At 47.0% G+C, this 23,015-nt stretch overlaps 1 protein-coding gene across 1 annotated transcript; it reads left to right on the top strand.

Moving 5' to 3' along the window:
- The first annotated feature begins 1,368 nt into the window (after nucleotides 1–1,368).
- Nucleotides 1,369–22,815, top strand: CRLS1 (cardiolipin synthase 1). Its single transcript, XM_077485497.1, has 7 exons — nucleotides 1,369–1,692; nucleotides 5,730–5,867; nucleotides 9,665–9,794; nucleotides 12,390–12,475; nucleotides 15,736–15,804; nucleotides 18,867–18,958; nucleotides 22,299–22,815. The coding sequence occupies exons 1-7, from the start codon at nucleotides 1,462–1,464 to the stop codon at nucleotides 22,399–22,401; spliced, it is 849 nt and encodes a 282-aa protein (XP_077341623.1). The 5' UTR covers nucleotides 1,369–1,461; the 3' UTR covers nucleotides 22,402–22,815.
- The last annotated feature ends 200 nt before the right edge of the window (nucleotides 22,816–23,015 follow it).

Below are 23,015 nucleotides of genomic sequence, written 5' to 3'. Positions count from 1 at the left end.
GTCCCCCCTTCCCCCGATATAAGGGGTGCTTCTGTCCCCCTTTCCCCTGATATAAAGGGTGCTTCTGTTCCCCCTGATATAAGGGGTGCTTTTGCCCCCCCATATAAGGGGTGCTCCTGTCCCCCCAATATAAGGGGTGCTTCTGTCCCCCTTCCCCTGATATAAGTGGTGCTTTTGTCCCCCCTTCCCCTCGTATAAGGGGTGTTTCTGTCCCCCTTCCTCCGATATAAGGGGTACTTTTGCCCCCCCCCTTCCCACTGCTATAAGGGGTGCTTCTGTTCCCCCCCTTCCCCCTGATATAAAGGGTGCTTCTGTCCCCCTTTCCCCTGATATAAGGGGTGTTTCTGTCCCCCCTGATATAAGGGATGCTTTTGTCCCCCCTTCCCCTCGTATAAGGGGTGTTTCTGTCCCCCTTCCTTCGATATAAGGGGTGCTTCTATCCCCCCTTCCCCCTGATATAAAGGGTGCTCTTGTCCCCCCTTTCCCCGATAAGGGGTGCTCCTGTTCCCCTTCCCCCGATATAAGGGGTGTTTCTGTCCCCCTTCCTCCGATATAAGGGGTGCTTCTGTTCCCCCCTTCCCACTGCTATAAGGGGAGCTTCTGTCTCCCCTTCCCCCTGATATAAAGGGTGCTCCTTTTCCCCCTGATTATAAGGGGTGCTTCTGTCCCCCCTTCCCCCTGATATAAGGGGTGCTTTTGTCCCCCTTCCCCCGATATAAGGGGTGTTTCTGTCCCCCTTCCCCCGATATAAGGGGTGCTTTTGTCCCCCCTTCCCCCGATATAAGGGGTGCTCCTGTCCCCCAATATAAGGGGTGTTTCTGTCCCCTTCCCCTGATATAAAGGGTGCCCCTGTCCCCCCTTCCCCCTGATATAAGGGGTGCTTTTGTCCCACCTTCCCCCAATATAAGGGGTGCTTCTGTCCCCCTTCCTTCGATATAAGGGGTGCTTCTGCCCCCCCTTTGCCCTGATATAAGGGGTGCTCTTGTCCCCCCCCCCCCTTCCCCCTGATATAAGCAGTGCTTCTGTCCCCCCTTCCCACTGCTATAAGGGGTGCTTCTGTCCTCCCCTTCCCCCTGATATAAAGGGTGCTTTTGTCCCCCAATATAAGGGGTGCGTTTGTCCCCCTTCCCCCGTTTATAAGGGGTGTTTCTGTCCCCCTTCTCCTGATTATAAGGGGTGCCCCTGTCCCCCTTCCCCCTGTTATAAGGGGCGCTTCTGTCCCCTCTTCCCCTCGTATAAGGGGTGTTTCTGTCCCCCTTCCTCCGATATAAGGGGTGCTTCTGTCCCCCCTTCCCAATGCTATAAGGGGTGCTTCTGTCCCCCCTCCCTCGGATATAGGAGGAGTTCCCGTCTCCTCCCCCCCTCCCCCTCCTCGGGGTGGATGTCGTATTCCGCGCTGAGTGTCGCGCACTCCGGCATGGGGAGCGGAGAGGCGGGCGGGCCGTAGAGGAGAAGGTCGTCATGTCGGCTCTGGCCGCCCTCCTCCTGGGCCGCTCCCCGGTCTGCGCCCGTACGATCCTCCGGGGGGTCCGAGCCACACACGTCCTCCTCCGCCCCGGGAATGTCCACCGACCGAGCCCGGCCTCTACACCCATCACCGCCCGGATATCATACCGGAGACACCGATCCGACACTCCCCCGGGGGAGAGACCACCGGAGATACGGGGAGACCCCCTCCCCCACCATAACCTGGTACTATACCTCCCCTCCACCATCATGGAGACTACAGACCCCCTCCCCCACCATAACCTGGTACTATACCTCCCCTCCCCCACCATGGAGACTATAGACCCCCTCCCCCACCATAACCTGGTACTATACCTCCCCTCTCCCACCATAACCTGGTACTATACCTCCCCTCCCCCACCATGGAGACTATAGACCCCCTCTCCCACCATAACCTGGTACTATACCTCCCCTCTCCCACCATAACCTGGTACTATACCTCCCCTCTCCCACCATAACCTGGTACTGTACCTCCCCTCTCCCACCATAACCTGGTACTGTACCTCCCCTCACCCACCATGGAGACTACAGACCCCCTCCTCCACCATAACCTGGTACTATACCTCCCCTCCCCCACCATGGAGATCCCCTCCTCCACCATAACCTGGTACTATACCTCTCCTCCCCCACCATGGAGACCACAGACCCCCTCCCCCACCATAACCTGGTACTATACCTCCCCTCCCCCACCATACAGACCCCCTCCCCCACCATAACCTGGTACTATACCTCCCCTCCCCCACCATACAGACCCCCTCCTCCACCATAACCTGGTACTATACCTCCCCTTCCCCACCATACAGACCCCCTCCCCCACCATAACCTGGTACTATGCCTCCCCTCCCCCACCATACAGACCCCCCCCCCACCATAACCTGGTACCATACAGACCCCCTCCCCCACCATACAGACCCCCTCCTCCACCATAACCTGATACTATACCTCCCCTCCTCCACCATAACCTGGTACTATACCTCCCCTCCCCCACCATGGAGACTACAGACCCCCTCCTCCATAACCTGGTACTATACCTCTCCACCATGGATACTACAGACCCCACCCCCCACCATGGCCTGGTACTATACCCCCCCCCCCCCCCACCATGGAGACTACAGATCCCCTCCTCCACCATAACCTGGTACTATACTACCCCTCCCCCACCATAACCTGGTACTATACCTCTTCTCACCCCACCACAGAGACTACAGACCCCCTACTCCACCATAACCTGGTACTATTCCGCCCCTCCCCCACCATGGAGACTACAGACCCCCTCCGCCACCATAACCTGGTACTATACCTCCCCTCCCCCACCATACAGACCCCCTCCTCCACCATAACCTGGTACTATACCTCCCCTTCCCCACCATACAGACCCCCTCCCCCACCATAACCTGGTACTATGCCTCCCCTCCCCCACCATACAGACCCCCTCCCCCACCATAACCTGGTACCATACAGACCCCCACCATACAGACCCCCTCCTCCACCATAACCTGGTACTATACCTCCCCCACCATGGAGACTACAGACCCCCTCCTCCACCATAACCTGGTACTATACCTCCCCTCCCCACCATGGAGACTACAGACCCCACCCCCCACCATGGCCTGGTACTATACCTCCCCCCACCATGGAGACTACAGATCCCATCCCCCACCATGGCCTGGTACCATACCTCCCCACCATGGAGACTACAGATCCCCTCCTCCACCATAACCTGGTACTATACTACCCCTCCCCCACCATAACCTGGTACTATACCTCTTCTCACCCCACCACAGAGACTACAGACCCCCTACTCCACCATAACCTGGTACTATTCCACCCCTCCCCCACCATGGAGACTACAGACCCCCTCCGCCACCATGAACTGGTACAATACCGCCCCTTCCCTGCCATAACCTGATACTTTTCTACCCCTACCCCACCATGACCTGGTACCATACTGCCCCTCCCCATTCATAACCTGGTACTATACCTCCCCACCATACAGATCCCCTCCCCCACCATGACCTGGTACTATACTGCCCCTCCCCATTCATAACCTGGTACTATACCTCCCCACCATACAGATCCCCTCCCCCACCATGACCTGGTACCATACTGCCCCTCCCCATTCATAACCTGGTACTATACCTCCCCACCATACAGATCCCCTCCCCCACCATGACCTGGTACTATACTACCCCTCCCCTACCATATACTACAGATCCCCTCCCCCGCAATGACCTGGTATTATACCTCCCCCCCCACCATACAGACCCCCCCAACCATAGCCTGGTACTATACTACCCCTCCCCCACAATAGACTACAGATCCCCTCCCCCCGCAATGACCTGGTATTATACCTCCCCCCACCATACAGACCCCCCCTCCAACCATAGCCTGGTACTATACTACCCCTCCCCCACCATAGAGACTATAGATCCCCTCCTCCACAGTGACCTGGTACTATACCTCCCCACCTTTTACGGATCCCCTCCCCCATCATAACCTGGTACTATACTACCTCCCCCACCATAACCTGGTACTATACCCCCTCCCCCTCTGTACAGACCTGGTGCTATACCCTCCCCCTCCACAGAGACCCCCATGACCTGGTACTGAAGGATACAGTGAGAAAGGGGGAAAGCGGACATCTTGGTACCCCCACCGGAGTTTTGCGTTTCACACTTATTTTTAATAGTAAATGGAGCTTATATAGTGACACACAGAATTTTAACCGCTTGCCGACCAGCCGCTGTCGTTATACAGTGTCACGTTCCCGCAAACCACCGTAGGTGTACGTCAACTTCTTTAAAGCAGGATTCCACCCATCTGATTCCTCCAGTTGTGGCACCTTTCAGGGGGGAGGGGGGTGCAGATACCTGTATAATACAGGTATCTGCACCCACTTCCAGGAATGGACTCCCGCGGGAGTCACGCCCCTCCATCTGACTGTTTAGATGTTGCAGCGGCGATGCTGCTGATCTCACAGGTTTGCCAATCTGACAGAACACCACTGCTTTGAAAAATCAACATCAGAACAGTCTTATGGATTTATAAATAATGAATTTCACTTTATAAGCTGAGTTTACTGTTAAAAATAAGTGTAAAATGCAAGATTCCAGTGGGTGTAACAAGATGTCCGCTTGCAGCCTTCTCCCTGTATCCTTACTGTGGACGAGTGTGGGGTGTACCAAGATGGCGGCAACAGAACGTCACTTCCCGTACAAAATCTGACAAAACCCCGGCTTCTGCTGCGTGACTCCTCCTCCTAGGCATCCAATAGGATCACCTCTCCTTTCAGCCAATCGGGTGAAAAGCCTCAAGACCCTCTTCCTGATTGGCTGGGAGGAGGACCAGTGTGGTGACAGCGACTGTTCATTTGCTATTTCACACAACTGGGTGGGATTACTTCCCCCCCCGAGCCCACCCTTTTTGAAGCCTATTAGGGCATTTGGCTCTAATCAAATGCTTCACACCCCCCCCCCCCCCTTTGGAATCCATGTGTCCGTTGCCCTGTATGTAGGTTGGGGGGGGGGGCGTGGTGCCCCTAATGGATGAGCTGCCGCTGGTGGCAGATATAAAGTTTGGTGGAGGGGGGATTATGGTGTGGGGTGGTGTTTCAGGGGTTGGGCTTGGCCCCTCATTTCCTGTGAAGGGAACTCTTAAGGCGTCAGCACACCAAGACATTTCAGACAATTTAATGCTCCCAACTTTGTAGAACCAGTTTGGGGATGACCCCTTCATGTTCCAAAGTGACTGCGCACCAGTCCACAAAGAAAGGTCCATAAAGACATGGATGAGTGAGTTTGGGGTGGAGGAACTTGACTGGCCTGCACAGAGTCCTGACCTCAACCCGATAGAACATATTTGGGATAAATTTAGAGCGGTGACTGTGAGCCAGGCCTTCTCGTCCAACATCAGTACCTGACCTCACAAATGCGCTTCTGGAAGAATGGTCAAACACTCCCATAGACACACTCCTAAACCATGTGGACGGCCTTCCCTGAAGAGTTGAAGCTGTTATAGCTACAAAGGGCGGGGGCAACTCAATATTGAACCCTACAGACTAAGACTGGGATACCATTAAAGTTCATGTGTGTGTAAAGGCTGGCGTCCCAATACCTTTGACAATATAGTGTATGTCATTATAGTAGATTTGTATATATACTGAGCCAACCAGGGACACTTCTACCCTCCTCCACACTATTAATGTGCCTCATTGTATCTTCCAGTATGAGAACCCGTGGACCATCCCCAATCTGCTGTCTATGACCCGGATTGGTCTGTCCCCCGTCTTGGGCTATCTGATTGTCGCACAGGATTTTAACACTGCGCTCGGAGTATTCGGTCTCGCAGGACTGACTGATCTGGTGAGTTTATTATTGTTGATAATAATGATATATATATATATAATCTCTATCTCTCACATGAAGAAAGAAAACACAGAGGTTAATACTTCACTCCTCCTCACTCGAGGATTAAAAAAAAATATATATACATATATATATATATATATATATATATATATATATATATATATATATATTATATATAAAAAAATTTTTTTTATCCCCGAGTGATGAGGAGTGAAGTAATAACCTCTGTTTTCTTTCTTAGGTTTCATTCATGTGAGTAATATGTAATATGTCAGTGTTGGCCATTGCGGGATGCAGAGACGTTCCATGCATCTCTGTGCAGTTCCATTGAAGTCAATTGAGACACAACCACGGCTTCCAGGTTGAGCGCTGTGCAGGTCCCCAAACACAGACATTGGGGGTTCAGGGACACGCCTGCATGGATGTCTAATTGGGAACAGCAGTTGTATCAAGGCAGCCGTTGTGTCCCAATTGACGTGATTGGGACTGCCTGCACAGGGTTACACCCCCTGTATCCCCCTAAAACAGCCCTCACACAGGTGTGTACGCTTAAGGCCCCTTTCGCCCTTCTGCGACTTGGGACTGCAAAGTCACACGACAAGTCGTGCCCCATGATTTCCAATGAGTACCGTTCATATCTGTGTGACAAGTTGAAAGTTTAATCGAGATCTCTGGTCTCCAATCAGAGATATCGGAGAGAGGTGTGAGCTAGGGGACTATTACGGGGCACGTAGATTTGTTACATCGGAATGAGAAAAACCAATATTACTTAAAAATATAATTTTATTAAAATGAAAAACAATACAACTTCGGATATATATCACAATTTTATTGGGGAAGGTGAGGTATTTCGGCTAGTTTCGCTTCTCAGCTTCTTCAGGAAATTACCTACATCTAAAAATACATCAATTATTCATGGGTATGTAAATATACAAAAATCATCATACAATATAAGGTAACAATTAATTTAACTAATCAATAAAGGAGACAATATTACAATACATAGTGAGAGCACAGTCTTACATGCCCACTGGATCCTGGGGACACATGTGGCCGCTAAACGATCGGTGAGTGAAATATCTGGACACCTGGTACACTCTATTTTTTTTATACATAGATTATGCTTGTTGTCTGCATTATTAATTTTGATACACTGTTACCTTATAATCTTATACGGTTGGTCCCTATTTACAAATATCGCTTCAATTGGAAGTTGTGTCCATTTCACACACCGATGTGTTCTGTGTGGCCTTTACTGGTTTCCAATTTGATCTTGACCAGCCGTGTCTATACCCCGGGATCCTCCTCTATATATACCGTATTTATTGGAATATAACACGCACTTTTTTTCCCCTTAAAAGCAGGGGAAAATCGTGGGTGCGTGTTATACGCCGATCCCCCGCAGTTCTGAGCCTCTGGGCGGCTTTAGGCCGTTCTCGGCGGCTTTCGGACGTTCTCGGCCGCCTTCGCTCTCGGCGGCTCTCGGCTGCCTTTGGCCGTTCTCGGCGGCTCTCGGCCGCCTTCGCTCTCGGTGGCTCTTGGAAAATGTAAATGTGGTTCCACTACCATTTCTATCTTTATATTTTCTGGCTCTGCTGGGGCATGCACTGACACGAGGAGAGACTCGCACAGAACAGCTATACCCACCTCTCTCCTCTGCTGCCCATTCGTAGAAGCCTTTGTATTTTGTGAATGAGTTCACCTAATACAAAGGCTTCTGTGATTGGGCAGGAGGAGGGGAGGAAATAGCTGCACCAGCGCTAATGCTGAAGATGCTTAGGTCTGAAGCGTCAGCGCTGTGGTGCTCTTGGAAATGCAACAATAGCCATATTCTGGGAGTGCAATAAAACTCTCAGATGTAAATAACAGTGTTAACCCGGGAGATGTCATGCAACTGCTTGGACTTAAAGTAGTTGTATACCTGCAGGACAAAAAAAAACCCAGGAAACCTGTAAGGCAAAGGCATAATGAGCTAGTATGCAGCATTACCTTAGAACGAGGCGTAGGTATCTCACCAGGTCAACGCAGAGGGAGCTGACATTTTGCCCTCGGCGTGTCTTCCAGGTTCGCGGCTCTGGCACTGTGAGTGGCGGGAGCCGCAACGACATCACTCCCGTGCATGTGCACAGGAGTTTTCTACCCAGCAAGGTCCGGCAGCGTCTGCCAGGCCTTGAGTCCGGCATTCACAGCGCATGCGCTGCTGACGGCGGCTGCATGCAAAGCAAATATCTCCTAAGCTGTACAGGTTTAGGAGATATTAATTTTACAGGCTTACCTGTAGGTAAAAGTTCATAATTTTGGGTATACAACCACTTTAACAGCCCGTTCACACCTGAACGTTTTGTAGCCCTACGCCTGAAGCTACAAAACGCTGGAGGGGAAAAAATACATTATTCTCAATGGAGATGGTTCACATCTCCACTCCAAGTCACCTGAAGCCCTACGCCTGAAGCTCAAACAAGTTCCGGACCCTTTTTTGTCGCGCGAATCGGGCTGATTTGGGCGTTTTCATTCTCATAGAAACTAATGGAAACGCTCGATTCGAGCGTTTAGCGCGACGAGCGTTTCTACGGGCGTTTTGACGCTGTATCTGCCCAAGAAAAAATAAGCAGATGAAAAATATTTTTCCTATTGGCTGAAAAAAAAACGCCGAAGTTAAAAAAAACGCTCGTTGTCACGCGTTGTAGTGTGACAAAACACTCGTTGTCGCGCGACAAAACGCCGGTAAAAACGTTCAAACACGCTACGCTCAGGTGTGAATGCAGCCTTAGGCCGGGTTCACACCGCTGCGATGCGGGAACGCCGCGAATCCGCGGCGTTTTCCCGCATCGCATTACTCCCGCCGGCAGTTCACACTGCCCTATGCGGACGGCTGGGAGTGTCAATGATATGTTAATGACACCCCCCAGATCCGTCCGCATATCGCAGTGCGATCTGCCGACTCGCACAGGAATCGGATCGCATGGTGTGAACCCCCATGAGATCCGATTCTGCTGCGGACCAAAAAAAGGGTCCCGTGCGAGTTTGCTGCGGGACCGATGCGAATTCAGACATACTATCTGTATGGCTGAACTCGCATCGCTACGGAGATCGGATGTGATTTGCGGTGCGAATCACATCCGGATCTCCCCCCGCAGCGGTGTGAACCCGGCCTTAATGTTACACAGAACACGGAATTGCAAATATAAACTGCTAAATACCTTTTCTCACCAGCAGTCTCGTGACTCCTATCAGTGTCTGGTTAAAGCTTGTAGGGGGATTTTTCATTCTCCTCCTGACTATCCTATGAGACTGCAGGACCCCTGACCCTCTGTCTGGACAGTGCTGATTGTCTCTGTGCTGATCACATGCACTCTCCCAATTAAAAAAAGCTCTCCAGCAATACACACCAAACTGAGCATGTGCAAAGTGCCCCCGATGCTCTGTTCTGTCAGCAGATTGATTGGGGACTGTAGAAGAAGGGTCGGATCACAGAAGACAGGATCAAACGGCCTTTTTGCACAATTCAGAGGATTAACCCCTTAGGTTCCACATTGAGTATAACAAGCATGCTTCACTGCATATACAGACTGATTTTTACTGTTGTAGGTTTAGTAACCCTTTAGCTCATAGCGTGCCGTCATTATTTAATTTAGTTTTTCTCTTACAAAGGAGCTGAATTACTAAAATTCAGCTATAAATAAGACCAATGTACAATAATACCTCCGCTTCTCCAGCAGTGGAAGGAGCCCTGGCACTATATAGAGAGGGTGAACGAGGTGAAATAACGGGACGTTTGTTTCTTTCTCCAGCTGGATGGATACATTGCGCGGAATTGGGCCAATCAGAAGTCTGCGCTGGGGAGCGCTCTCGATCCACTTGCTGACAAAATCCTCATCAGTGTCCTCTATGTATGTTTAACATATGCAAATCTGATTCCAGGTAAGACGTTCACATTGTCTCTTCTTTTTAGGTTTGATCCTTCTATGTGCACTCTTATGCCCTGTACACACGGCCGGACTTTCCGACAGGGAAAATGTGCGATCGGATTGTGTTGTTGGAAATTCCGATCGTGTGTGGGCTCCATCGGACTTTTTCTGTCGGAATTTCCAACACACAAAGATTGAGAGCAGGATCTATCTTTTTCCGACAACCAAATCCGATTGTTTAAATTCCAATCGTGTGTAGACCATTCCGACGCACAAAGTGCCACTCATGCTCAGAATAAATTTACGAGATGAAAAGGTATTGGCTACTGACCCGTTTATAGTCTCGTCGTACGTGTTTTACATCACCTCATTCTAAACGATCGGATTTTCAGACAACTTTGTGCGACCGTATGTATACAAGACAAGTTTGGGCCAAAATCTGTTGGAAAAAATCTGGGGGGGGGGGGGGGGAGCTTCTGCACACAGAAGGCTTTTTATCTTAATGAAAACCTTCTTCCTTAAGACCCCTTTCACACCAGGGCGTTTTGCAGGCGCTATAGCGCTATAAATAGCATCTGCAATCCGTCCTAAAACTGCTGCACCATTGTCTGTAGTGTGAAAGCCCCGAGGGCTTTCACACTGCAGCGGTGCGCTGGCAGGAGGTCAGGAAAAAGTCCTGCCAGCAGCTTCTTTGGAGCGGTGAAGGAGCGGTGTGTTTACCGCTCCTCCGCCGCTGCTCCCCATTGAAATCAATGGGGCAGCGCTGTATCACCGCCGACAAAACGCTGCTTTTGCTGCGTATTGCCGGTGGTTTTAATCCTTTCTCGGCCTCTAGTGGGGGGTAAAAGCGCCCCGCTAGCAGTCGAAATGCGCCGCAAATCTGGCGGTAAAACGCCGCTAAAAATGGCGCAGTTTTACCACCGACGCTATGAGCGGCGTGGTGTGAAAGGGGTCTTACAAGCCCTTTAACCACTTCCCATCTGGCCTATAGCAGATTGACTGCCAGGAAGTGGCTCTGTTATCCCGACTGAGCGTCATATGATGTCCAGCCGGATAACAAGCTGGCGCGCGCCCACGGGGGGCGCACATCGCGGCGATCCAAGGTTCTCTGCGTCAGTCTGACACACTGCTTCTCTGATTGTCGTATGGAACCTCTGACGGAGGCTCCTTACCACGTGATCAGCTGTGACCAATCACAGCTGATCATGGCGTGAAAAAGGAAGTGCTGGTAAACAGCATTCCTTGGCGGCTCTCCCTGTCAGAAGGAGAGTCTGCACTGATAATCAGCACAATGATTATCAGCACAGCCCCATCAGATGTGCCACCACAGCTGCCCATAAGTGCCCATCAGCTGCCAGTCAGTGCCCCATTAAAAAACGGAATTCGGTGCCCATCACAGTGCCAATCGGTGCCAGGCAACAACACCTGTCAGTACCTCATCATCAGTGCCCATCAATGCCGCCTGCCAGTGCCCATCAATGCTGCCTGCCAGTGCCCATCAATGCTGCCTGCCAGTGCCCATCAATGCCGCCTGTCAGTGCCCATCAGTTCTACATGTCATTGCCTCCTCATCAGTGCCCGTCAGTGAAGGAGGAAACAAAATTTTATAACCAAAATGAAGAAAAAAAAGTTTGTGTGTGTTCAAAAATTTCAGTCTTTTTTTTTTTTAGTTTAACAAAAAATAAAAACCCCAGTGGTGATTAAATACCAGCAAAAGAGAGCTCTATTGGTGGGAATAAAAAGATAAAAATGTAGTTTGGGCACAGTGTAGTATGACCGCGCAATTGTCATTCAAAATGTGACAGCGCTGAAAGCTGAAAATTTGTCCTGGGCAGGAAGGGGCGAAAGTGCCCGGTATTGAAGTGGTTAATTGAACAAGCCGAGTTTAGAAGCTGATTGACTGCTATGCACAGCTGTACCAGATTCTGTGTGCATCGGTTGTAGTAAATCTTCCCTTACAGGCAAGGAAAATGTGCCGTAAGTCTCGGTTCACATCGGCGCAGTTTGACATGCAAAATCGCAGCCTATTGCCGGAAACGGTTCTGTCCCAAGTTGTTCCTGCACTACTTTTGGTGACTTTGGGGCAATTTCAATAGACCTCTGTCCATAAACCCGCATGGATGTCTTTCAAAACGCCCCGGAACTGGCACTGAAATGCCGGTTTTTAGCTGAACTTGCAGGATTTCAAACCCGCGTTCAGTGCGACCGTACGCTAAATGCTGAGTTCAGTCTACACCACTGCCGCAGCAGGGTGCGCTACTTTTTTTTTTTTTTTTTTTTTTCTTTTAAACGCTATGCTGTGGAGCGCTACGTTGCATTTGCTGTGGGGCAGAAATAAAAATTAAATGCTTTTTGAGACTTTTTAAAATATTTTATGTATTACTTGTACAGTGCTTTTATTTAAAATTACTTCCTACCATTGTGTTCAGTACCCGGCCGCTGAGTGAAGAGAGTTTATTTCATTAAAATAAACTGAAAAAGTCTTCACAAGTGCAAATCTAAACACCCCGAGAACCGCTAGAACTGATTGTTATGTATAGAATTTAATATTGCATTCTGTCCCCCCCAATTCTTCTGCTAACATTTGTCTTTGTTGTTTTTGTTGCAGTTCCCCTAACGGTAATGATCATTTTACGAGACATCGCCTTGATTGCCTCTGTGTTTTATGTTAGATATAAGACACTGCCAGCACCTGTAAGTATCCCTATTATAAATTAAAAAATAAATGTATATGTATGTGCTCATAAGTTTGCATACCCTGGCAGAATTTATGATTTCTTGGCCATCTGTCAGAGAATATGAATGATAACACAAAAACATTTCTTTCACTCATGCTTACCGTAGTATTTGGCTGAAGCCATTTATTATCAATCAACTGTGTTTACTCTTTTTAAATCATAATGGCAACAGAAACTACCCAAATGACCCTGATCAAAAGTTTACATACCCCAGTGATTTTGCCCTGATAACATGCACACAAGTTGACACAAAGGGGTTTGAATGGCTATTAAAGGTAACCGTCCTCACCTGTGATCTGTTTGCTTGTAATTAGTGTGTATAAAAGGTCAATGAGTTTCTGGACTCCTGACAGACCCTTGCATCTTTCATCCAGTGCTGCACTGACATTTCTGGATTCTGAGTCATAGGGAAAGCGAAAGAATTGTCAAAGGATCAGTGGTAAAATTCAGTTGAATTTTATAAACCAGGAAAGGGATATAAAAAGATATCCAAGGAATTGAGAAGCCTCAAACCTTCTGGCACAAAGTGATTTGTAATGGTGAGACCAAAATTGAGTTTTTTGGCCACAACCATAAACACTACATTTGGAGAGGAGTCAACAAGGCCTATGATGAAAGGTATGGAGGTGGATCGCTGATGTTTTGGGGATGTGTGAGCTACAAAGGCACAGGAACTTTGGTCAAAATTGTTGGCAAGATGAATTCAGTTTGTTATCAAAAAATACTGGAGGAACATTTGCATTCATCAGCCAGGAAGCTGTGCATGGGATGTACTTGGACATTCCAACATTACAAAGATCCAAAACACAAGGCCAAGTCGACCTGTCATTGCCTACAGCAGTGGCCATCTCAGTCTCCTGACCTCCATATCATTGAGCCACTCTGGGGAGATCTCATATGTGCTGTTCATGCAAGACAGCCCAAGAATTTCCAGGAACTGGAGGCTTTTTGCCAAGAGGAATGGGCAGATTTACCATCTGAGATGATAAAGAGCCTCATCCACAAATACCACAAAAGACTTCAATCTGTCATTGATGTTAAAGGGGGCAATACACGGTATTAAGAACTGGGGTATGTAAACTTTTGATCAGGGTCATTTGGGTAGTTTGTTGCCATTGTGATTTAACCACTTCCCGACCAGCGCACGACGATGTACGTCGACAGAATGGCACGGGCAGGCATATTGGCGTACATGTACGTCCAATATTCGTTGCCGGCGGCGCGCTCCCGCGCTGGTCGGGACCCCCGTGAGTCCGGTCGCGGGACCCGCGGACTCGATCGCCGCGGGCATCCCCGCGATCGTCTCACGGAGCGGCCGAATGGAGGAAATGCTGTATAAACAACATTTTCCCATTCTGCCTAGCAACTAGTGACGCTGATCTCTGCTCCATGTGATTGGAGCAGAGATCAGTGTACACTAAATGAAAGCCCAACCCCCCCACAGTTAGTAACACACCCCTAGGAACACTTAACCCCTACACTGCCACCCACAGGTTAACCCTTTCACTGCCAGTGTCATTTACACAGGAATCACTGCATTTATATAGCAGTGATTACTGTATAAATGACAATGGTCCCAAAAATGTGTCAAAAATGTCCGATGGGTCCTCGACAATGTCGCAGTCACAATAAAAATCGCAGATCGCCGCCATTACTAGTAAAAAAAAAAATAATAAAAAATTATTAATAAAAATGCTATAAAACTATCCCTATTTTGTAAACGCTATAACTTTTGCGCAAACCAATCAATAATCGCTTATTGCGATTTTTTTTTTTTTTTTACCAAAAATATGTAGAAGAATACGTATCGGCCTAAATTGAGGGAAAAAAATGTTTTTTTTATATATTTTTGGGGGATATTTATTATAACAAAAAGTAAAAAATAATGCGTTTTTTTCAAAATTGTCGCTCTATTTTTGTTTATAGCGCAAAAAATAAAAACCGCAGGGGTGATCAAATACCACCAAAAGAAAGCTCTATTTGTGGGAAAAAAAGGACGTTAATTTTGTTTGGGAGCCACGTCACACGACCGCGCAATTGTCAGTTAAAGCGACGCAGTGCCGAATCGCAAAAAGTGGTCTGGTCTTTGACCAGCAAATTGGTCCGGTCTGAAAGTGGTTAAAAAGAGTAAACACAGTTGATTGATAATAAATGGCTTCAGCCAAACACTAACCATGAGTGAAAGAAAATATAATATATATATATATATATATATATATATATATATATATATATATAATTCTATTTTTTTATTATAGAATCAATGAAATTATGTGAGGGGGGAAAAAAACCTACAGAGAATATATACAGTTTGTATGTATATAGATAGATAAATAGTTGCATGTAATTAATATATATTCATAACTACATGCAGAGGCTGAACCCCCCCCACCACCCTTCTTGAATTTCTCTTGCCATTGCTCATCACCAAGAAAGGCTGCAGCTATGAATCAGCTGCCTCCTTCATAGCTGTTGTCGGATTATCCGTGGCAGGAAGGGAAAAAGTATTACATGCATGCAGTTTGATGATCCAACAACAACTATGAAGGGGACGGCTGATTCATAGCTGCAGCTTTTCGTGGCTTTACCAAGCTTAGCAACAGCAAGAGAAATTCGTGGGGGGGGGGGGGGGGGTTTGTCAGTCTTTGCGTTCCTCTTGCCATTGCTCATCTTGGGAAAGTGTTAACCGCTGAGATAAGGTGCATCTGTGAATCGGTCGTCTCCTTCGTAGCTGTTGTTGGATCACCAAAGTAGGAAAGGAGGGGGTGGGGGGGGGGCAAATTCCAAATCATAGCTGGGGTTGGAAACATGGGACAGATTACTGTATGTACTTTCATGGGGGATGGAACTGTAAAATAAAAATAAGATCTTTATTAAGCAGTCCATTGTGACCCTCAGCACAGTTCTCCAATTAATAACAGCAGCCCGGCTCTCCAGTGTGCTGCCAGCAAGGGATATTTTAACCCCTGCTTAAGTAATAAGAGACAAAAAGATGATATTTACTATTCAGTATGAAGCCTGGTGGCATTACAGTCTATGGGGGTTTAATGGTCAAAGCAGCCTGTCTATATATAGGCCAGTACTGTACTGGAATCAAGAAAGGGAAAACCTGAACAGTTCCAAATGATTTCCAAGACCCAATCAGATTGCTGGTGATCCTCCTAATAAATGCACCAATCATTTATTTCTTCTGTTTTATTTTTTATTTTTATTCAGAGAACAGTTGGAAAATATTTTAACCCTTGCTATGCAACTGCTCAGTTAGAGCCAACGTTTATCAGTAAGGTAAGGAGGTCTTTCTCTTCTCCTCTGCTCAATGAGTAGTATACAGTATGGGCGAACTGATCGCAACCCATTCAAGTGAACAAGACTGCTTTGCAGGGGAACCAAAAGCAGTGCACACAGTTGTGGGGTCCAAGGGGTTAAAACAGTCAGAGGCGGTGATACAATGCCTCCTTACCGCCTGTCGAGTGATGGCTGAAGAATGATTTGTATGTGAATTACTCTTCATGTGAATGAGCCCTAAAAGTATTGCTATGTTTCTAAAGTAGTAATGAGATTACACAGGACCCCTCCCCTGCAGCTATCCCCATTGTTACACAGGACCCCCCCCTTCCCTCTACTGCACCCATCAATACACAGCCCCCCCCCCCTCTCCTCTCCTCTACTGCCCATCATTACACAGGATCCCTCCATATCCCCACCATTACACATTACCCCTCCCGTATACTATCCCCATTATTACAAAGGACCCTCCCCATACTACCCCATCATTACACAGAACCCCTCCCCATACTATCCCCTTCATTATACAGGACCCCCTCCCCTCTACTACCCATCATTACACAGGATCCCCCCCATGCCTCCACAATTACACAGGACCCCCCCCCTACTGCCCATCATTACACAGGACCTCCCCCCCTCCCCACTACCCATCATTACACAGGATCCCCCCCATACCCCCACCAATACACAGGACCCCTCTCCCATACTACCCCCATTATTACACAGGACCCTTCCCCCATACTACCCCCATTATTACACAGGACCCCCCCCTCCCCTCTACTACACCCATCAATACACAGGGCCCCCCCTCCCCTCTACTGCCCATCATTACACAGGATCCCTCCATATCCCTACCGTTACACATTACCCCTCCCCTATACTACCCCCATTATTACAAAGGACCCTCCCCATACTACCTCATCATTACACAGAACCCCTCCCCATACTATCCCCATCATTACACAGGACCCCCCTCCCCTCTACTACCCGTCATTACACAGGATCCCCCCATGCCTCCACAATTACACAGGACCTCCCCCACTACCCAGCATTACACAGGACCCCCTCCCCTCTACTGCCCGTCATTACACAGGACCCCCCCCCCCCCATACCCCCACCAATACACAGGACCCCTCCCCCATACTACCCCCATTATTACACAGGAACCTTCCCCCCATGCTACCCCCCATTATTACACAGGAACCTTCCCCCATACTACCCCCATTATTACACAGGGCCCCTCCCCTCTACTACCACCGTTATTAAACAGGATCCCCTCCCCCATAACTACACCCATCATTGCACATGACCCCTCCCCTATACTATCCCCATTATTACACAATATCTCCCCAATACTACCCCCCCATCATTACACAGAACTTATCCCCCATACTACTGCCATTATTACACAGGACCAGTCCCCTATACTACCACCATTATTACACAGACCCTTGCATTGCAACCCTCCCCCCAGTGATCTCACCTTGACAGTGTGCAGAGAATATCAGACGAACACCAGGCACACCCCGCTGAATCCTCCTGGATAAGAAGTTCTTCAGCGGGCTGATGGTCTGCGGCTTGTCAGACATGGTGAGGGGTCGGAGTGACTGTGCCTGGGACTAACAGGCATTCTCCACAGACAAGGTTTACCTTACCGAGCTGGCCAATCGATGCACAGGCTGCAGACAACACCCAACCAATCACAATCGCCCCCACATTCTATTCCTGAGTGATGGCCAAATCCATTTATCAACTGCCCCTTTTTGTCCAATGCTAACCACTTACCAACCACCACACAACTATATACGTCCTGATTTTGAAGATGGATATCTCGGTAACGGTAGCAGCTGCTGCTACAACCGAGGTATCCATCTCTTCAGGCTGCGGTACAGTTAATGATAATGGTCGTCTCTGTGGTGGGTTCGCCGCAAGATCACCGTTATCAGTGGTGGGAGAGGGGCCCCCCTCCTGCCGCTGTCCCGTGCCCTCCGCCGCTTACTGGAGCTGTTGGCAGCGGCGATCGGGTCCTTGTCATGGTCGGTTATGGAGACGCGTGAGGTAAAGAAGGCCCCACCTGTCTCCATACCATAGCAAGGCGGAAGCCACGTCAAAACGTCACGTCCGCCAATATGTCTTAAAGGGTCATTTTTCTGTTGTCATTTTTTCAAATGACAAAATTATTATTATTATTTTTTTTTTTGTGTTGCATTTAAGTCCAAATATGAGATCTGAGGACTTTTTGACCCCAGATCTCATATTTAAGAGGACCTGTCATGCTTTTTTCTATTACATGGGATGTTTACATTCCTTGTAATGGGAATAAAAGTGACCCAAATTTTTCTAGACCTCCTCTGTAACTCAAAACATGCAACCTGTAGAATTTTTCAAACATCGCCTATGGACATTTTTAATGGTAAAAGTTTGACGCCATTCCACGAGTGGGTGTAATTTTGAAGCATGACATGTTTGGCATCGATTTACTTGGTGTAACATTATCTTTCACAATATAAAAAAAAAAAAAAATTGGGCTAACTTTTTACTATTTTTTTTTTTATTTTTTTTCCCAAAAAAAGTGCGCTTGTAAGACCACTGCGCAAATACGGTGTGACAAAAAGTATTGCAACAGCCGCCATTTTATTGTCTAGGGTGTTAGAAAACAAAATGTATAATGTTTGGGGGTTCTAAGTAATTTTCTAGCAAAAAAGACATGTTTTAACTTGTAAACACAGAGTCTGAAAAAGAGGCCCGGTCTTAAATTGGTTAGACAGCCCTGCCTACAGGTATGGCACATACAATCTTACATTGGTCCAAACTGTACAAAGTGCCGTACTAAAACTTCAGCTTTAAGAGGAAGTGATGTGTAACATGTGAGGGAGGGGAAGTGATGTGTAACATGTGAGGGAGGGGAAGTGATGTGCAACATGTGAGGGAGGGGAAGTGATGTGTAACATGTGAGGGAGGGGAAGTGATGTGTAACATGTGAGGGAGGGGAAGTGATGTGTAACATGTGAGGGAAGCCGTGTATCATGTTTGCTAATTCCAGTGTTTTTATTGCCTTTCAGATGAACACTGCAGTTCAGTTAATACTGGTAGCAGCTTCATTAGCGGCTCCCGTGTTTAATTATGTGGATAGTGTCTATCTTCAGGTACTATGGTAAGTGATCTAACCCAACCCTAGTCACGCTGTACTTTGCTGCCTTTGTCCATTAACCACTAGGCTACAGCGTGGCCTCAATTGCCGGGAGGGCGTCCCTGGACGTCCTGTTTACTTCCTCCCTGTGCACCGCTGCGGGCGTTCATCGGGGGAAATCTGTGTGGGTCGTGTCACAGCCAATCACAGATCGTGCTAAATGGCCAATCACAGCAGCCATTTAGCATTCAATCGGCTTGTCCAATGATAAATGATCTCATATGTAAACATATGAGACCATCTCTCATTGCCAGCTCTCCCTCCTCATGCAGAGACAGTGTGTGAGGAGGGAGAGCTTCTGTGCCGCAGCGTGAGTGAAAAAAAATCATAAAATACAGTGCCACACTTACGCATCACAGTGCCTACAGTACCTATCAGTACCATCTGTTATTAGTGTCACGTATCAGTGCCATCTGTCATCAGTGTCACGTGACATTGTCATGGTGCTCCAGGGCCTTCAAACATGTAATAGGTAGTCAACAAGTTAGATGTGTAATTTTATGTGTAATTTATGCTCCTAGCACACCTGAAGGTGCTCCCTGCATGTTGGGCCTCTCTATTTGGCCAGGCTGTGAAAAAGTCCCACACATGTGGTATCGTAATACTCAGGAGTAGCAGAATGTATTTTGGGGTGTCTTTTATGGTATACACATGCCATGTGAGAGAAATAACCTATTACAATGACAATTTTGTGGGGGGGGGGGGGGGGATTTTCATTTTGCAAAGAATTGTGGGAAAAAATGACAACATCAAAAACCTCACCATGCAGTTTAATAAATACCTTGGAATGTCTACTTTCAAAAAGGGGTTATTTTGGGGGTATTTGTACTTTCTTGGCTTGTTTGGGTCGCAAGAAATGAGAGAGGCTGTCAGTACATCAGGGTTGATCAATTTTTTATGATTTGCACCACAGTTTGTAGACTCTATAATTTTCACGATGACCAAATAATATCCACTAATTTGGGTCATTTTTACCAAAGATATGGAGCAGTATAAATTGTGGCCAAAATTTAGGAAGAAAAATTAATAATTTGTAAAATTTTATCACAGAAACAAAGAGAAATGTGTTTTAAAAAACAAACAAAAAAAAGTCGTCTTTTTTTAATTTATAGTGCAAAAAATAAAGCACCCAGGAGGTGATCAAATACCACCAAAATAAAAGCTCTATTTGTATGAAAAAAAAAAAAGCAAAAATTTCATTTGGATGCAGTATTACATGAGCTGAAAATCGGTCTGGGCAGGAAGGGGGTTGAAGTGCCCAGTAGGCAAGTGGTTAATATGCAAAGATCAATATTGTACCCAATATCTGATCACTTTTATCAGTTTGCCAACTCAGCCTTTTATTTTGGATTGGCTGACATTACTGTGTTTCTCTAGAACTGGGGTCTCCAAACTTTTCAAACAAAGGGCCAGTCTACTGTTCTTTTTGTGGCCAGCGGGGGGTAGAAAATGTCCTGGGCCTTGCATCAGTGAAAAGAAATCTGGCCTCAGGGTTGGTGGTCGGCAGGAGGAATTGTGCCCCATTATTGGTATTAGTAGGAGAAATAGTGTCCCATTGTTGGTGTCAGTGGGAGGAATAGTACCTGATATCATTGGGAGGAATATTGCCCCAAGGGCTGGATAAAGGTAAGCAAAGGACCACATTTGGCCCTCGGGCCGCATTTTGGAGACCCCTCCTCTAGACTGTTCACAGATGTTGCATGGAGCAGTTTGCCCTTAGTGTGCTTGCATCTTTACGTACGTTTAAATGATTTCAGGTGCATTTTACAGTTGGGGGTCATTTACACTCGCTTCGACTTTAACATGCATTAACTAGTTAAGGGCCGGAAGGAAGGATTTGCCCCCTTTAATGACCATGCCATTTTTAGCGATACGGCACTACATCAATTTACATGACAATTGTGCGGTCGTGAGATGTTGCACCCAACCACAATTTATGTCCCTTTTTTTCCCCACAAACAGAGCTTTCTTTCAGGTGGTGTTTGATCCCCTTTTGTTTATAATGCAAAAAAAAAAGAAGAAAAAAAATATTTTTTGCTTTAATATCCCCCCAAAAAATGTAAGAAAAAAAAAAAAACGCATTTCTTTATCGGTTTAGGCCAATATGTATTCTTCTACATATTTGTGGTTAAAAAAAAATCGCAATAAACGTATATTGATTTGGCTTGTGAAAAAGTTGTAGCGTCTAAAAAAAAAAAAAAAAAAAAAAAAAAAATAGGGGCTAGATTTATAGCATTTTTGTTTAATGTTTTTATTACTAGTAATGGTGGGGATCAGCGATTGCGACAACGACTGCGACATTGCAGCAGACAGATCAGACACTTTTGCCACTTTTTCTGGGACCAGTGACATTTTTACAGCGATCAGAGCTAAAACTAGCCACTGATTACTGTATAAATGTCACTGGCAGGGAAGGGGCTAACGCAAGGGGGAGATCAAGGGGTTAAGTGCTCTGTAGGGAGGGGTTTCTAACTGTAGGGGGGGTGTACTAACTGGAGGAGGAGACATATCGCTGTTCCTGATCACTAGAAATGGCAGATCTATCTCTCCTCCCCTGACAGAAGGGAGATCTGTCTGTTTGTTTACATTGACAGATCTTCGTTCTGTCTCTCTCAGGAGCAATCGCAGGTGGCTGGCGCATCAGTTTCGGCGTTGTGCCATGATCACGTGCCCCTTAGAGATCTTAAAGTGGCCAATATACAATGACAGCTATTTGCCCAGGAGAGCCAACCTGCCGCAGTACATCTGCGGCGGCTGGTCTTAAAGTGGTTAAAGCTCCTCCTGTTTCAACATGCTTTTTTAATGTTGTGGTTTTTTTTTTGTTTGTTTTTTGAGGCTTTAATAAAGTTTGGTAAATCCCTGGTCTGTTGATTTTCTAAGGGGGCCAGTAGAACTCCAGCTCAGTAGTATCCCCAATCAGCAGATCCCCAGGTTATTAGTACCCTCGTTCAGCAGATCCCCAGCTTACTAGTACCCTCGTTCAGCAGATCCCCAGCTTACTAGTACCCTCGTTCAGCAGATCCCCCAGCTTACTGGTACCCCCGTTCAGCAGATCCCCCAGCTTACTGGTACCCCCGTTCAGCAGATCCCCCAGCTTACTGGTACCCCCGTTCAGCAGATCGCCTGCTCGGTAGTAACCCCCAGCTCTGCTGATCCTTCCCGCTCTCCGGTCCCTTCTCACCTTTGGCTATATTGCTCCCATGCTGCTCACCAGACTTGTTTAAAATGCTTTTACTGCTTGGTACAGGTTTAGTTTCCGGAAAACACATTTTTATTGAATTTTTTTTCATGTTTTATTTCACAGGTGTATCACTGCTTTCACAACGGCTGCCTCAGGATACAGCTATTATCATTATGGACAGAAAACGGTGAAGGTTTTGAACAACGATAAAATGAAACAGTCATGAAGAACCCTCAGTACCATCACTTGAAGGACATCATTTCTTGTTGGTGCTCTTTAACAGATAACTGATGAACTCCAATCGTAAGCCTAATATACTGGATGAAACCGAATCAGTCTGATTATATTATTTATACACAAATATTCAATATTTGAATTTTGATATAATAAAACATTGGTGGATTTGAAGACCGTGGTGCAGTCATTCCAAAAAAAAAAAATGAGTTAAGCTGCTTTGAGGGAATAAGCCAATAGACGAGATCCATGGTAAGGTGATTAATTGCTGGATTGCTATTTTCAGGCTAAACTCAGAAAATGTTTTTAAAGGAAAACTCCAACTCTGCCAACAATGATGTGTATATAATTACTACACAAAGTAATTTTATAATTTTTAGTCTTATTAAAGTGGCCTTCTGACTTAGTTCTGCAGGTGTTTTTGCTTCTCTGAAAGTGCTAAGACAGTATAATCATACAGGATACGGTGAGCAGAGCTTAGAACAGGGTTTCTCAAAAAGGGTTCCTCCAGAGGTTGCCAGGGGTTCCTTGAGCAATTAGCAATTCCTGCCACTCAGATAAGTTCCCACTAACACCATTTGATATTTTTAGCTATCTGTAAGGAGG

The sequence above is a fragment of the Lithobates pipiens genome, unplaced genomic scaffold (assembly GCF_037356315.1).
Source record: "Lithobates pipiens isolate NorthernLeopardFrog02 unplaced genomic scaffold, aLitPip1_a1.2 Scaffold_18, whole genome shotgun sequence".
In the NCBI taxonomy this organism is placed as follows: domain Eukaryota; kingdom Metazoa; phylum Chordata; class Amphibia; order Anura; family Ranidae; genus Lithobates; species Lithobates pipiens.
This window is presented reverse-complemented; position numbering and strand designations above follow the sequence as displayed.

What these genes read in the sequence shown, in the direction of transcription:
- CRLS1 (XM_077485497.1), top strand. Translation starts at nt 1,462, where the DNA reads ATGTCGGCTCTGGCCGCCCTCCTCCTGGGCCGCTCCCCGGTCTGCGCC. An exon ending in ATATGCAAATCTGATTCCAG is followed by an intron (nt 9,795 to 12,389) that starts GTAAGACGTTCA and finishes TTTTTGTTGCAG; the next exon opens with TTCCCCTAACGGTAATGATC. An exon ending in AGCCAACGTTTATCAGTAAG is followed by an intron (nt 15,805 to 18,866) that starts GTAAGGAGGTCT and finishes ATTGCCTTTCAG; the next exon opens with ATGAACACTGCAGTTCAGTT.